Source organism: Diaphorina citri, unplaced genomic scaffold (assembly GCF_000475195.1).
Source record: "Diaphorina citri unplaced genomic scaffold, Diaci psyllid genome assembly version 1.1 scaffold1280, whole genome shotgun sequence".
NCBI lineage: Eukaryota > Metazoa > Arthropoda > Insecta > Hemiptera > Psyllidae > Diaphorina > Diaphorina citri.
In genome coordinates this window covers 15,219-29,237 of record NW_007378709.1, presented here as the reverse complement: position 1 = coordinate 29,237, position 14,019 = coordinate 15,219, and the positions used below count along the sequence as shown (strand labels likewise).

The 14,019-nt window shown below is 37.9% G+C and overlaps 2 protein-coding genes across 7 annotated transcripts in view; one reads left to right on the top strand and one right to left on the bottom strand.

The window, feature by feature from the left end:
- The first annotated feature begins 2,432 nt into the window (after window positions 1-2,432).
- LOC113469899 (complement component C1q receptor-like) lies at window positions 2,433-6,567 on the top strand. The gene is made up of 5 exons (XM_026827910.1): window positions 2,433-2,436; window positions 2,757-2,911; window positions 4,363-4,414; window positions 5,581-5,700; window positions 6,261-6,567. The coding sequence occupies exons 1-5, from the start codon at window positions 2,433-2,435 to the stop codon at window positions 6,416-6,418; spliced, it is 489 nt and encodes a 162-aa protein (XP_026683711.1). The 3' UTR covers window positions 6,419-6,567.
- Window positions 6,568-8,070: 1,503 nt separating this feature from the next.
- LOC103515112 (retinol dehydrogenase 12-like) overlaps window positions 8,071-14,019 on the bottom strand; it is an 11,267-nt gene continuing 5,318 nt past the window's right edge. Inside the window, exons 1-6 of one of the 6 annotated variants that reach the window (XM_017446514.2) lie at window positions 13,475-14,013; window positions 11,858-12,105; window positions 9,771-9,859; window positions 9,512-9,592; window positions 8,629-8,756; window positions 8,071-8,308 (exon numbers count right to left, since the gene is read on the bottom strand). In XM_017446514.2, the coding sequence (XP_017302003.1) occupies window positions 8,147-8,308; window positions 8,629-8,756; window positions 9,512-9,592; window positions 9,771-9,859; window positions 11,858-12,105; window positions 13,475-13,801 (1,035 nt within the window). In that variant the 5' untranslated portion in view covers window positions 13,802-14,013 and the 3' untranslated portion in view covers window positions 8,071-8,146. Of the gene's footprint in view, window positions 8,309-8,628; window positions 8,757-8,930; window positions 9,059-9,511; window positions 9,682-9,770; window positions 9,860-10,500; window positions 10,629-11,125; window positions 11,296-11,857; window positions 12,106-13,474; window positions 14,014-14,019 lie in introns of those variants that run through there. The other 5 variants (XM_026827908.1, XM_017446515.2, XM_026827907.1 and 2 more) reach the window with 5 other exon arrangements.

Below are 14,019 nucleotides of genomic sequence, written 5' to 3'. Positions count from 1 at the left end.
GTAGCATGTGAACAGGTGAGTTGGATTTGCAGTTCCTAGTTTGGTGTTTTTGGGTTGGAAAAGTTCCACTTTCGCTTTCCTTTGTTGAACAAACGAAAGGACAAACAAAGGTAGAACTCGATTAATTTTGCATTTAGCTTTTCTCTTTATAAATCCGTTTACTTGTCTGTGGCTGCTTGTTTCCGAATAATAACTCTCGAACGGTTTGTTTGATTTTGATGAAATTTGGCAAACATGTCCAAAATAAATAAGAAGGATATTTGCAAATTAGATTCCGGACCCAATCAGGGACCTTTGGGGCCTTTTTTTCCGAGTGTGATCACTAGTTCAATGATTTTCTTCTTTGTTTCAATTCCCAGGTGGATGTAACCATAGTTCACAGAACCCCTAATTTGAACGTTCCTTCCTTTGTTTCTTCCCCCCAGGTGGACGTCACAAGTGAATGCAGTTCCAACTTCGAATGCGTCAACAACGCGGAGTGTGTAGACGGGCTGTGCTACTGCAGACCCGGGTTCGATGCCCGGGGCTCCGTTTGTGTAGATGTGGACGAGTGTCAGCTAGGGGACCCGTGTGGCCCCCAGGCGCAATGTACGAACACCCCGGGGTCATTCCGATGTGACTGTGTGGAGGGCTATGTAGGCGCCCCTCCCCGGATCAAGTGCAAAGGTAAGAGACTCCCTTTGATAGAATAGATTATAATATACGTAAGTACAAGTAGTGCTTTAATAAGTACTGTCAGCTTAGATGCTTAGAACAATTATACCAACACTTTTATAGAGCACCTATTTATTGCAATAATAATGTATATCATCTATCTTGTGACTTTGCACTCACTTTTATAGAGCACCTATTTATTGCAATAATAATGTATATCATCTATCTTGTGACTTTGCACTCTTTTTTTCCACCAAGTGTCTGATAATGCCTCCACTCGGTTCGGTTGAAGTGCTGTGTGAGAAACTCATAACAAGACCAAATACTTTGTCTTAACACTCCAAATAAAAATTAAAAAGGTCTCGTATCTGTTTGAATCATTGCTTGAAGAAACTCATAACAAGACCAAATACTTTGTCTTAACACTCCAAATAGAAATTAAAAAGGTCTCGTATCTGTTTGAATCATTGCTTGAATAAGACTGCGTGTAGTGCCCACAGTTTGAGTACCACTAGTATCAAAGCTTGAAACTTTAGAACTTCCTTTGCATATAGGTACCACAGTTTGACTACCGCTAATAAAGCTCTGGAAAAACAGATCCATTAAGTTTATAGGATGTTAGAGCTCAGATAGCTTGCTTGTTATTGTATACGCCTACCTTTGACATGGTCTTCCTTGACGCCACCTAATGTTATATAGGGTGGAAACGAATAATCCAGCATCCCAGCAAAAGGTGTGGAATTTTACATCAATTTTTTTCTAAATTTACCTCTCTTATCGTGCCTTTACCCCTAATCTATCAAAGGAACCCAGGTCAGGTTATGTTGAGCCCATTGACGCCACCTAATGTTATATAGGGTGGAAACGAATAATCCAGCATCCCAGCAAAAGGTGTGGAATTTTACATCAATTTTTTTCTAATTTTACCTCTCTTATCGTGCCTTTACCCCTAATCTATCAAAGGAACCCAGGTCACAGGTCAGGTTATGTTGAGCCCTTAATGATTGGGCTGAGAGTTCCTTAGAGTAAGGGCCAGATTTGCTAGCATAAAATGCTCTAAAGTCTAAAGAGTCAATCGGTTTTTTTTCTTCAATTTCTGTGATCACCCTGTATCTCAACTTTACCGTGTGTGGTACGTAGCGTAGGTTTAGCCCTCCAAACATAAAGGCAAGAGGGTTTGGTACTGTTTTCCTCATTCAACAAAATGGTCTGATTGAATATTATGTTTTCCATTAATAAGCCAACCTACCCTACCTTACTGAGAAGTACAACTTAGTATATCTTGTATCCTACTTAGGAGTATATCCTACCTTACTTAGCAGTGCTTGGGAGTCAGTCAAGGTTGCTGAAGTGTTAGATAAATTGGTTTTTTTTTTTTTTTTTTTTTTTTTTAATTTTTTTTCTTCAATTTCTGTGATCACCCTGTATCTCAACTTACAAAACTTTACCGTGTGTGGTACGTAGCGTAGGTTTAGCCCTCCAAACATAAAGGCAAGGGGGTTTGGTACTGTTTTCCTCATTCAACAGAATGGTCTGATTGAATATTATGTTTTCCATTAATAAGCCAACCTACCCTACCTTACTTAGCAGTACAACTTAGTATATCTTGTATCCTACTTGGCAGTACTTACGAGTATATCCTACCTTACTTAGCAGTGCTTGGGAGTCAGTCAAGGTTGCTGAAGTGTTACCTGCTGAATTTCTTGTTCTTCATACGATTTACATGTTTTGTTTTATGAGCTAAAGCTCATTATCTCATTTTTACTCACTTTTTACTCATGCGTTTAATGTAGCAGTTGTATGATTGCTTCGAAATAAAAACGGTGGAACACTTTTTTTTTTTTAGGAGACTACCTATACCTCTTTTTAGAATTTGCATCCCAATTTTAATTATGTAGATCAAAAGCATCCTTGGGCCCTGTTTCCAGAAGGTACCGTTTGGCCGTCATTCCGGACCAAAGTCCCGCTATTTAGGGCTATACAGGGAAAAAGCTCAAAAGGAACTAGCGCTTCTCACGACTTTACCTTTAGTCACAGGTCGCTCAAATTTTGCAGATTTGTCCTGCCTGTTCTATTCTATTCTGTTCTATTCTATTCTACAGATGTTCGCTGGGAGTTCAACGTGACTCTTCTGTTCTACGAGACAGACTATCTGCACAGCGTCGCGTCGGATATTTCCGACATTCTCACGATCATTCACGAGTTCTCCCGCATCTTCTCGAAACACTTGAAACTGTTCGTCATCGAAGACGCGAAGGTAAAGTACGAGATTTGACGAAGCATAAAATTACATTACGAACTTTGACGAAGGCACAAATTTAAATTACGAACGTTGACGAAGACACAAATTTAAATTACGAAACTTGACGAAGCATAAAATTAGCAGTATAAATAAGCACTAAGCACTATTATCCTCCACCTGAGAGCAAGGTTCATTGAGGTAGTAACCATTGTAATCACGGTTGTAATGAGAAAGTATTGTACACGGTCCAAATTTTCCAAATCGGAAATGGGTAGGAATATCTCGTACTCTCTCGAGTCACAAAGTGGTTCTGGCCAGCCTAGTTAGCTTAGTTGGTAGTGCGTCTGCCTCGTGAGTGGCTCAGATACCATCAGCAAATAGCTTGAGGACTGCGATCAAAATATTGGTGTGGATCGATTGTCCCTTATAATTATTAGCCTATCTATTTGCAAGCTCTATTTTTTCATATTTATTAGCTCTAATTTTAATTATTAACATAAACAGCGCAATTTAAACCGCGTAGGTAGTATTGTTGAATTTGATAGTTGCTCTTAAAAATTACAAAACTAGTAATTATCGTTTCACTTGAGGGAAATTCATTGAATGATAAAATGATTTTCTGGGGAAAAGTCCTTGGCTTTTCGCCCGTCAGTTAAGTTTTCGTCAGGTCCATTTATCATCGCCCACAAAAATGGTGTCATAGCCAAATTTGCCATTGGCATGTTGTTCGAATTGAATTTCCAAGTTCTTTGCTTCCATATTCCATAACTTTGTAAGCTACAATTAACTTCTGTAGTTTCCATTGGTTATTTATAAAGCTGTATAAAATGCCTTGTGAAAGTCCAAGTTTGACCCAGGAATTTAGGTTAAGGGTGGTTTGATTTCCATTATATTTTATTCTGATTGTTATTTATTTATATTTTTTATTGGGCATTTTTTATCTCAGGTCAGAGCGACCAGATTTTTTTTTTAGACATTTTATTATCTCCATTTAGAGCGTTCAGAAAACTCTTTTAATTATTTTTCTAGTAGATAGATTTAATTTGTGAGCTTTATTTATTCAATAAGTATTAGAAAATCATCTACAAACCTAATTAAGGGTACTTTTATTTTCCCTTCTAGTACAGGTCTTATCTTTTCGTTCGTGTCTTTTGTACAGAAATTTCTCATCTCTTTTGGGGCGTTTTCTTTACTAACACATCCTTGAGGGAGTCCATTGTATTTACCAGTACGTTCAAACTCTTCAAAGCCATGCATAAATTAACTAATTACCTATACCTATAAAACCGATCACCACTTCAATCGATTCGATTATCCGCGGTTCTTTCCAATTTATTAATTGAATTTACATATGCGTGGCAATTTTCCAATGTCCTCTACGGCTCTACGCCACACCACTCTTGGAATGCATTTGGTGAACCGAATTCTCTGGCACGTGGATTCTTTGGAACCTTTTCTCCCTTGAGAGTTTCTGCGACTTTTTTTTTATCTTCCCCTGTCTTCTGTTTCTACTCTTGGGTAAGTTGAACGTGTTTCTAATTTCTATTTTTTCATTATTTCTCTTGATTAAATCTTTACTTTGTACTTCATTGAGATACTGTCAGCAACAAGCAATATGTTAGAAATAGGTTGGTTCCTATGCCTATACCTGGCTGGGTCCTTACTTTTTGGTTTTAGATCAGGACCTTTGCAATTCAATAAGTGGGACAGTATCTTTATGAATCTTTTTCACATTCTTTTTAGACACCTTTTGTGTGATATACTCTTACTTTTAACTTTACCACATTTTGTGACTTCTGTCCTGTTGTCTCTTGATGGGGCTACTTTCTGTGCTTTCTCTTCTGAGGTGATTTAAACATTTTCTATTTAATTCAAGAATACCTAAATCAAGTACATTCTACTTTTAACTTTACCACATTTTGTGACTTCTGTCCTGTTGTCTCTTGATGGGGCTACTTTCTGTCCTTTCTCTTCTGAGGTGATTTAAACATTTTCTATTTAATTCAAGAATACCTAAATCAAGTACATTTAATTATTTTTCTAGTAGATAGATTTAATTTGTGAGCTTTATTTATTCAATAAGTATTAGAAAATCATCTACAAACCTAATTAAGGGTTTATCTCATTTTGGTACAGAGGTATCTTTGTACTTTTATTTTCCCTTCTAGTACAGGTCTTATCGTAGCTCCTTTTGACTGTAAAGCTTGATTCACACTATAGTGCCAGTCAAGGTCCAGTCACGGTCCAGTAACGGTCCGATCAAATGATTGTTGAAGGCAAGTAAATGCGAGTGTACACACTAGACGTTCTAGTCAAGGTACGGTAACGGTCAGCTCACAGTCAAAATTTGGAACATTCTCGCGACGAATCTTTTTGATCGGACCGAAACTGGACCGTGACCGGAGCGAGACTGGCACTATAGTGTGAATAGGCAGCGATCAAGCAACGATCAACATTCCTTCGTTCAGACCAACTAGAAATGAAAGAAAAATGACCGAAGCATGAACGTTGCTTGAACGATAGTGTGAATACTCAATCTTTTGATCGGACCGTTACCGGACCGTGACTGGACCTTGACTGGCACTATAGTGTGAATCAGGCTTTAGGTTTTTCTTTTAAACCAACTACTAAACCCTTCTTCTGATTCCCGATTTGCTTAATCCATGTTTGCCTTATCTCCTCAGATATCAACGAGTGCCAGTCGAACCCATGTGGTGTCAACGCCACCTGTATAGATACTCAGGGTAGTTATTCCTGTGTTTGTAAGGAACATTATACCGGTGATCCATACCAGGCTTGCTCGGGTAAGTTTTTTCTGCTGATTTCTTAAATGGTTCATCTATTCGGATACCAATATTATCAACTTCGCGCAACGTTCTTAACTTCAGTTGTCTATGTGTATCGGGAACTAAAGAATTTAACGTGATATCGAAGAAGTAATTTAGAATTTGGTAAACCGACCTATGTATATGTACTTGAACTAAAGGATTTATGATTTAACGTACTATTGTCGCTGTCTGTCAAAAGTAATTTAGAATGCATTTGGTAAACCGAAAATCTTTATTTTTCACACCTTGGCATTTTCTGCCGTATAATTTAATGGTCCTTCCGGCCGTATCGATTTGAAAGTAATCATTTACCTAATTGTCCTCACGGTTGAAATCTTTACTAAGTACTCGTATGTAATTTATAGTTCACTTTATACTTTTTTCTCAATTTCTTCTGCCGTATAATTTAATGGTCCTTCCGGCCGTATCGATTTGAAAGTAATCATTTACCTAATTGTCCTCACGGTTGAAATCTTTACTTAGTACTCGTATGTAATTTATAGTTTACTTTATATTTTTTTCTTAATTTTTCTCAGATATTGATGAATGCAAAGCCCTAGACAAGCCGTGTGGATTGAGAGCCATCTGTGAGAACACTGTCCCAGGATTCAATTGTCTGTGTCCTAAGGGATACAGTGGTAAGCCGGACGCCAAAGTAGCATGTGAACAGGTGAGTTGGATTTGCAGTTCCTAGTTTGGTGTTTTTGGGTTGGAAAAGTTCCACTTTCGCTTTCCTTTGTTGAACAAACGAAAGGACAAACAAAGGTGGAACTCGACTAATTTTGCATTTAGCTTTTCTCTTTATAAATCCGTTTACTTGTCTGTGGCTGCTTGTTTCCGAATAATAATTCTCGAACGGTTTGTTTGATTTGCCCCGTTGAATGAGGGCAACTCTAACGCGGGTAACTTTACCTTGACCTCTGTGCTGGTGCTAGCAGCATTGGCGCTCTCTGATTTGTGTTGACACGCGTCCTCATATTTGGACTTTATATAACTATGCAAAGTTAGGAAAGATTCCAGGGCCAGATTTGCTAGCATAAAATGCTCTAAAGTCTAAAGAGTCAATCGGTTTTTTTTCTTCAATTTCTGTGATCACCCTGTATCTCGACTTACAAAACTTTACCGTGTGTGGTACGTAGCGTAGGTTTAGCCCTCCAAACATAAAGGCAAGGGGGTTCGGTACTGTTTTCCTCATTCAACAGAATGGTCTGATTGAATATGTATTATGTTTTCCATTAATAAGCCAACCTACCCTACCTTACTGAGAAGTACAACTTAGTATATCTTGTATCCTACTTGGGAGTACTTACGAGTATATCCTACCTTACTTAGCAGCGCTTGGGAGTCAGTCAAGGTTGCTGAAGTGTCTAAAGGTTTTGTTGTCATCTAAGTTATGTGAAGCCACAAAATTGTCAGTAATTCAGTAGAGCAAGGAAGTTGAAAGTTCTCCAAGTTGATATTATTTTTCTCCGTCTTATTCTTTCTCCCTGTTTCCTTCTCCTCCGTTGTCTTTTGATTCTTCTTCTCCTCTTCCTAATTTCTAACACCTATTTGACTGTTCTGCAAACTCTAGGTTCTATTATTTATTTTATTTTCATCTAAATAAGCTCTTCCATAGCTAAAGCTAATTTACTTTATTAAACTTTTTACTTTTTCTACGGGTGATATAAAAATAGTATCATGTCAACTTGTTTCTAACGTGCACTATATTTACGCTACCTACTTTTTTTATGTGCCAATCTAGCGCCAATATTTCTGAATTATACACCTTCACATGGGCTACTTTTTACTTTTTCTACGGGTGATATAAAAATAGTATCATGTCAACTTGTTTCTAAAGTGCACTATATTTACGCTACCTACTTTTTTATGTGCCAATCTAGCGTCAATATTTCTGAATTATACACCTTCACATGGGCATTTAGCAATTCTGTGATAAATATCCACAAAAACGGGAAATGCCTTATGGATGGTTCTTTTCTGCTTCATGCTGTCCAATTGTAAATATGATTAGGATTTCAGGTAATTGGGCTTTTAGCAATTCTGTGATAAATATCCACAAAAACGGGAAATGCCTTATGGATGGTTCTTTTCTGCTTCATGCTGTCCAATTGTGAATATGATTAGGATTTCAGGTAACTATCTAGAAGACACGACATTGGCAAATTTACTGAAATTTTCTATATAAGAAAAAATACTTACTCAGAGAGTGTTTTTGACTTCGCGATTATTAAAACTTCATAAGGAACACTCCTAAAGCAAGTATCTTCCCTCTTATAGAGAGATGTCTACAATTTTCCACAGTCGTGCCATCTAGACAAGCACCGGATTTCTAGGATAAAATCCGCCCCGGGCGGGAATCGAACCCGCGGCCTAGCGCTTACAAGGCAGATGCACTACCAACTAAGCTAACTAGGCTGGTCTATTGGATTGAAGTTAACTTGGCCGTGACGTCCCACAACTTTTTGGACACCTCATCGTTGTACTCGTGTTTGGGGATGTACGGGGCAAAGTCCCGGAATATGGGCGGGAAGTGTTTGGTTTGATTGGGTGAGATTGCACAGTGCACGACGGATTGAGCTCCCTGGAGGAAATCAAGATGGGGAAGCAAAATAAGTTTTTTTTTTCAAGAGGTTTGATAGAGGGAACTGTAACTGCTAAGGTCTTTTCGTCCCGAAAACGAAGAGAGAAGGAACGCAGGATATCTGTGTAGGATCCGCCCTAGGCGGCAATCGAACCCGCAACCTAGTGCTTGCGAGGTAGGTGTTCTACCATCCAAGCTAACTAGGCTGGCAGTTATTCATCATCCTTCTTGAATAGGACTTCCAGCTGGAATAAGACAAAGTACAAAACAATCTTTTACAGCTTGTCCCCACATTCAATTAGGTTTGTAGTATAGCTTACCTGGTTAGCAGATCTCATATACATCATAGCAATGGGGAATATCATGACTTTCTGGTAGAATTTGATGTTTGCATGCCGGAATAGATTGGTATAACACCAGCCCGGACAGACTACACTTACATCTACTCCTGTGAAATACAGACAAGGTTTGCTTGCGAGGTAGGTGTTCTACCATCCAAGCTAACTAGGCTGGCAGTTATTCATCATCCTTCTTGAATAGGACTTCCAGCTGGAATAACAAAAAGTACAAAACAATCTTTTACAGCTTGTCCCCACATTCTTAGGTTTGTAGTATAGCTTACCTGGTTAGCAGATCTCATGTACATCATAGCAATGGGAAATATCATAACCTTCTGGTAGAATTTGATGTCTGCATGTCGGAATAGATTGGTATAACACCACCCTGGACACACCACACATACATCTACTCCTGTGAAATACAGACAAGGTTTTAGACTTTTAGAGAATCTGTTTTGAAAGGTACCTTCTTCTCTTCCTTTAGGGTACCTGAAGGGAAGGGAAAGGTACCTGAAAGAGTACCTGCTCACCAGAAAAAAAAGGTTAGGTTTGAGTACCTATTTGTTATTTGGCAGTAAAGGTTTTGTTGTCTTCTAAGTTGTGTGAAGCCACAAAATTGTCAGTAATTCAGTAGAGCAAGGAAATTGAAAGTTCTCCAAGTTGCTATTATTTTTCTCCGTCTTATTCTTTCTCCCTGTTTTCTTCTTCTCCATTGTCTTTTCATCCTCTTCTCCTCTTCCTAATTTCTAACACCTATTTGACTGTTCTGTAAACTCTAGGTTCTATTATTTATTTTATTTTCATCTAAATAAGCTCTTCCATAGCTAAAGCTAATTTACTTTATTAAAATATCTTTGTACCTTACCTTTGTCAGCATATTTCAAGTACAGTTCAGCCCCAAAATAATAGTTCATCAGTTTGGAGTTACAATATGCAGGATTAGAATGTCCTTTCTGTACAAATCCTTTCTCGCCATTTAAATTGTCAAAATCAATAGTGCCTCTATCCATGAGTGAAGATCCAACTATAACGACCCTGTTGAGGAAAAAATCAGAATGAATTTATTTGCTATGTCATCTTTATTCATGGTAGTTTTAAAACCCTAATAAATTAAAATATAGAATGTCCTTTCTGTACAAATCCTTTCTCGCCATTTAAATTGTCAAAATCAATAGTGCCTCTATCCATGAGTGAAGATCCAACTATTACGACCCTGTTGAGGACAAAATCAGAATGAATTTATTTGCTATGTCATCTTTATTCATGGTAGTTTTAAACCCCTAATAAATTAAAATGACGACCCTGTTGAGGACAAAATCAGAATGAATTTATTTGCTATGTCATCTTTATTCATGGTAGTTTTAAACCCCTAATAAATTAAAATTAAAATTAAAAAAATTATGGTAGTTTATGGTTACTGTGATCATTTTATTTAGAGTTACACTGCCAAATAAAGGCAAGGGAGGTTGAGGAAAAGGTGGAATGATTGTGTGAATCAATACTTAGGTGAGAAAAGGACATGTGGTACACAATAGGGCTGCCTGGAAGAGACTGACAATAAATGCCAACCCTATTTAAGTAGGAAAAGGCTGGGGAGAAGAAGTAGAAGACTGTCAAATGAAGACAGAATCAAATTAGATCAACAATAGCATTTATGGCTCAAAATAACACATGTTTCATTAATGTCAGTACTTGAATCTCTGGTGGCTTTGAGAAACTCTTTCCCTTCTTCGGGAATTTTCGTGGGACCTGTGTGTGTTCTCTTCGACTGTGTTGAGGGAAGCCTTCTAGCTTCTATTTGGGTGCCAAGTTTCTTCTCTCTACACCCCCCACCACTGTTGTAGTATAGCTTACCTGGTTAGCAGATCTCATGTACATCATAGCAATGGGAAATATCATAACCTTCTGGTAGAATTTGATGTCTGCGTGTCGGAATAGATTGGTATAACACCACCCTGGACACACCACACTTACATCTACTCCTGTGAAATACAGACAAGGTTTTAGACTTTTAGAGAATCTGTTTTGAAAGGTACCTTCTTCTCTTCCTTTAGGGTACCTGAAGGGAAGGGAAAGGTACCTTCTTCTCTTCCTTTAGGGTACCTGAAGGGAAGGGAAAGGTACCTGAAAGAGTACCTGCTCACCAGAAAAAAAGGTTAGGTTTGAGTACCTATTTGTTATTTGGCAGTAAAGGTTTTGTTGTCATCTAAGTTATGTGAAGCCACAAAATTGTCAGTAATTCAGTAGAGCAAGGAAGTTGAAAGTTCTCCAAGTTGCTATTATTTTTCTCCTTCTTATTCTTTCTCCCTGTTTCCTTCTCCTCCTTTGTCTTTTCATTCTTCTTCTCCTCTTCCTAATTTCTAACACCTATTTGACTGTTCTGTAAACTCTAGGTTCTATTATTTATTTTATTTTCATCTAAATAAGCTCTTCCATAGCTAAAGCTGATTTACTTGCTTAGAATATCTTTGTACCTTACCTTTGTCAGCATATTTCAAGTACAGTTCAGCCCCAAAATAATAGTTCATCAGTTTGGAGTTACAATATGCAGGATTAGAATGTCCTTTCTGTACAAATCCTTTCTCGCCATTTAGATTGTCAAAATCAATAGTGCCTCTATCCATGAGTGAAGATCCAACTATTACGACCCTGTTGAGGACAAAATCAGAATGAATTTATTTGCTATGTCATCTTTATTCATGGTAGTTTTAAACCCCTAATAAATTAAAATGAAAATTATGGTAGTTTATGGTTACTGTGAACATTTTATTTAGAGTTACACTGCCAAATAAAGGCAAGGGAGGTTGAGGAAAAGGTGGAATGATTGTGTGAATCAATACTTAGGTGAGAAAAGGACATGTGGTACACAATAGGGCTGCCTGGAAGAGACTGACAATAAATGCCAACCCTATTTAAGTAGGAAAAGGCTGGGGAGAAGAAGTAGAAGACTGTCAAATGAAGACAGAATCAAATTAGATCAACAATAGCATTTATGGCTCAAAATAACACATGTTTCATTAATGTCAGTAGAAAAACTCAGAGAGTGTTTTTGACTTCGCGATTATTAAAACTTCATAAGGAACACTCCTAAAGCAAGTATCTTCCTCCTTATAGAGAGATGTGTACAATTTTCCACAGTCGTGCCATCTAGACAAGCACCGGATTTCATAATGTCAGTAGAAAAAGAAAAAAAAGAAATCCATAAACTAACTTTGTCTGTTCCATGTCTGTGCTGGACTTCTGTATTCTCTCGATCAGCAAGTTTGTCAGCAGGAAATGTCCGACATGATTTATCCCAAAGTGAACCTCGTAGCCTTCCTTGGTTGTTAGTTTCTCTTTGATTGGCACAGACACTCCAGCATTGTTAATGAGGACGTGAATCTTCGGGTATTGTTTCATGACGTTCTTGGCAAAATTCTTAATTGAATCAAATGATGCTAGGTTTAGCTCCATGAGGACCTGTAAAAGAGGAATAAAAAATATTTTATAAACTTAGAATAATAGGGAGCAACAACTCAGAGAGTGTTTTTGACTTCGCGATTATTAAAACTTCATAAGGAACACTCCTAAAGCAAGTATCTTCCTCCTTATAGAGAGATGTCTACAATTTTCCACAGTCGTGCCATCTAGACAAGTACCGGATTCAAATGAGTTAATCCCTTTTTCCCCTCTGTTTTATAATTTCAGCACCATGTGAAGATGTGAAATGCGCTGCGCATGCTTACTGTAAGGCTAATGGACTGGAAGCATTCTGTATGTGTGAAGAAGGATGGACTTATGATCCTGAAGACATTTCTGCCGGCTGTATAGGTAACTTTAACCTTCCAAAAATCTAACCCTAAATTTATTATTATTTTCATTGTGTAGTTATAAGGATAAGGAATCTACATGTGAAAAGTAATGAGACTAGTGAGGGGAAAAAAACTGTCGGAAAAAGACTGTTCGAAGACATCCAAAAGCGCCTAGTAGGGGGGATAATGGACTGGAAGCATTCTGTATGTGTGAAGAAGGATGGACTTATGATCCTGAAGACATTTCTGCCGGCTGTATAGGTAACTTTAACTTTCCAAAAATCTAACCCTAAATTTATTATTATTTTCATTGTGTAGTTATAAGGACATGTGAAAAGTAATGAGACGAATGAGGGGGAAAAAAACTGTCGGAAAAAGACTGTTCGAAGACATCCAAAAGCGCCTAATAGGGGGGAAAAAGACATCCTCCACCTGAGAGCAAGGGTCATTGAGGTAGTAACCATTGTAATCACGGTTGTAATGAGAAAGTAACTTGGCCTGGCGCACTGCCGTGCGCCACCGTGCGCCTAGTGGATTCTTTGGGGGGTGTTTACCCCTAAAACGGTCTCCTCCCTATAAATTTCACCTCCTATATGCTCTGCCCTATTAAGGGTTAAAGTCTTTTTTTTTTTTTTGTTTATGAGAACTTGCTCAGAGTCTGTTTTTAGCCACTTTTGTTGTAGGTAGGTACTTAACTTGTCTTTTTTTTTTAACAGGTCTTAATTATTGTTCCATAAAATGTAATGTTATTACCAATCAAATATATAAGACCTTGTTTAGACTGCAAGAGTAAAGGGACTTTTCAGTCCTATGCTGGTAGCATAAACAAGGTATATTCTATTCTATTCTACTTCTGCCTAGATATGGAATCTGTCTTTACTCTCTAAGTTGCCTTCATGATAATTTTTTGCCTGTTTGAGGCTGACTGTAATATAGAGCTAAGTAATATGGAGATTTTTTACGAACTGGATTTCCACTTGACTCTTGTTTTGCCTCTAATTCAACCTTTTAATGAACAAAATTCAAGAAACACTTACAATTTGTCCATCTTGAACTTCCTTCTTCAACTTCTCCAATGCTTCCTGTCCCCGAATCATACTTCTGCAGCCTAACACAACCGTAGCTTTCAGCTTGGCCAATTCTTTGGCTGTCTCATACCCGATGCCCGAGTTGGCTCCGGTTATGATGCAAACTTTGCCTTCCATAGGTTTATAGAATGGACTCGCTTTGAGCTTGGACCAGGAACGGGATTTGAAATACCGAGAGATGACGAGGGCACTGAGAGTGATAGTTGTCGTGTATAGAAGAGAATGAAGCAGAAGTTTGTCGTTGTCTCGAAAGAAACTGAGAATGTTGGTCAACATGCTCAATAATATTGCCTAGGGGAAATGTCTTTGCTTTTGCCGTCTTATTACTTTCTTTTTTATGTTTCTTTCTCTCAGTCAGTCTGAAAGAGAAATTGGTTTACTTTGTTCTGTCTTGTACAACTTTGATAGTATAGAATTACCGTTCAGGGAACTTTGAGCAGGAGCACTTAGTTGTCTCTTTCTTGAGTTTATTACGCAGGAAAAGATCCTGAACT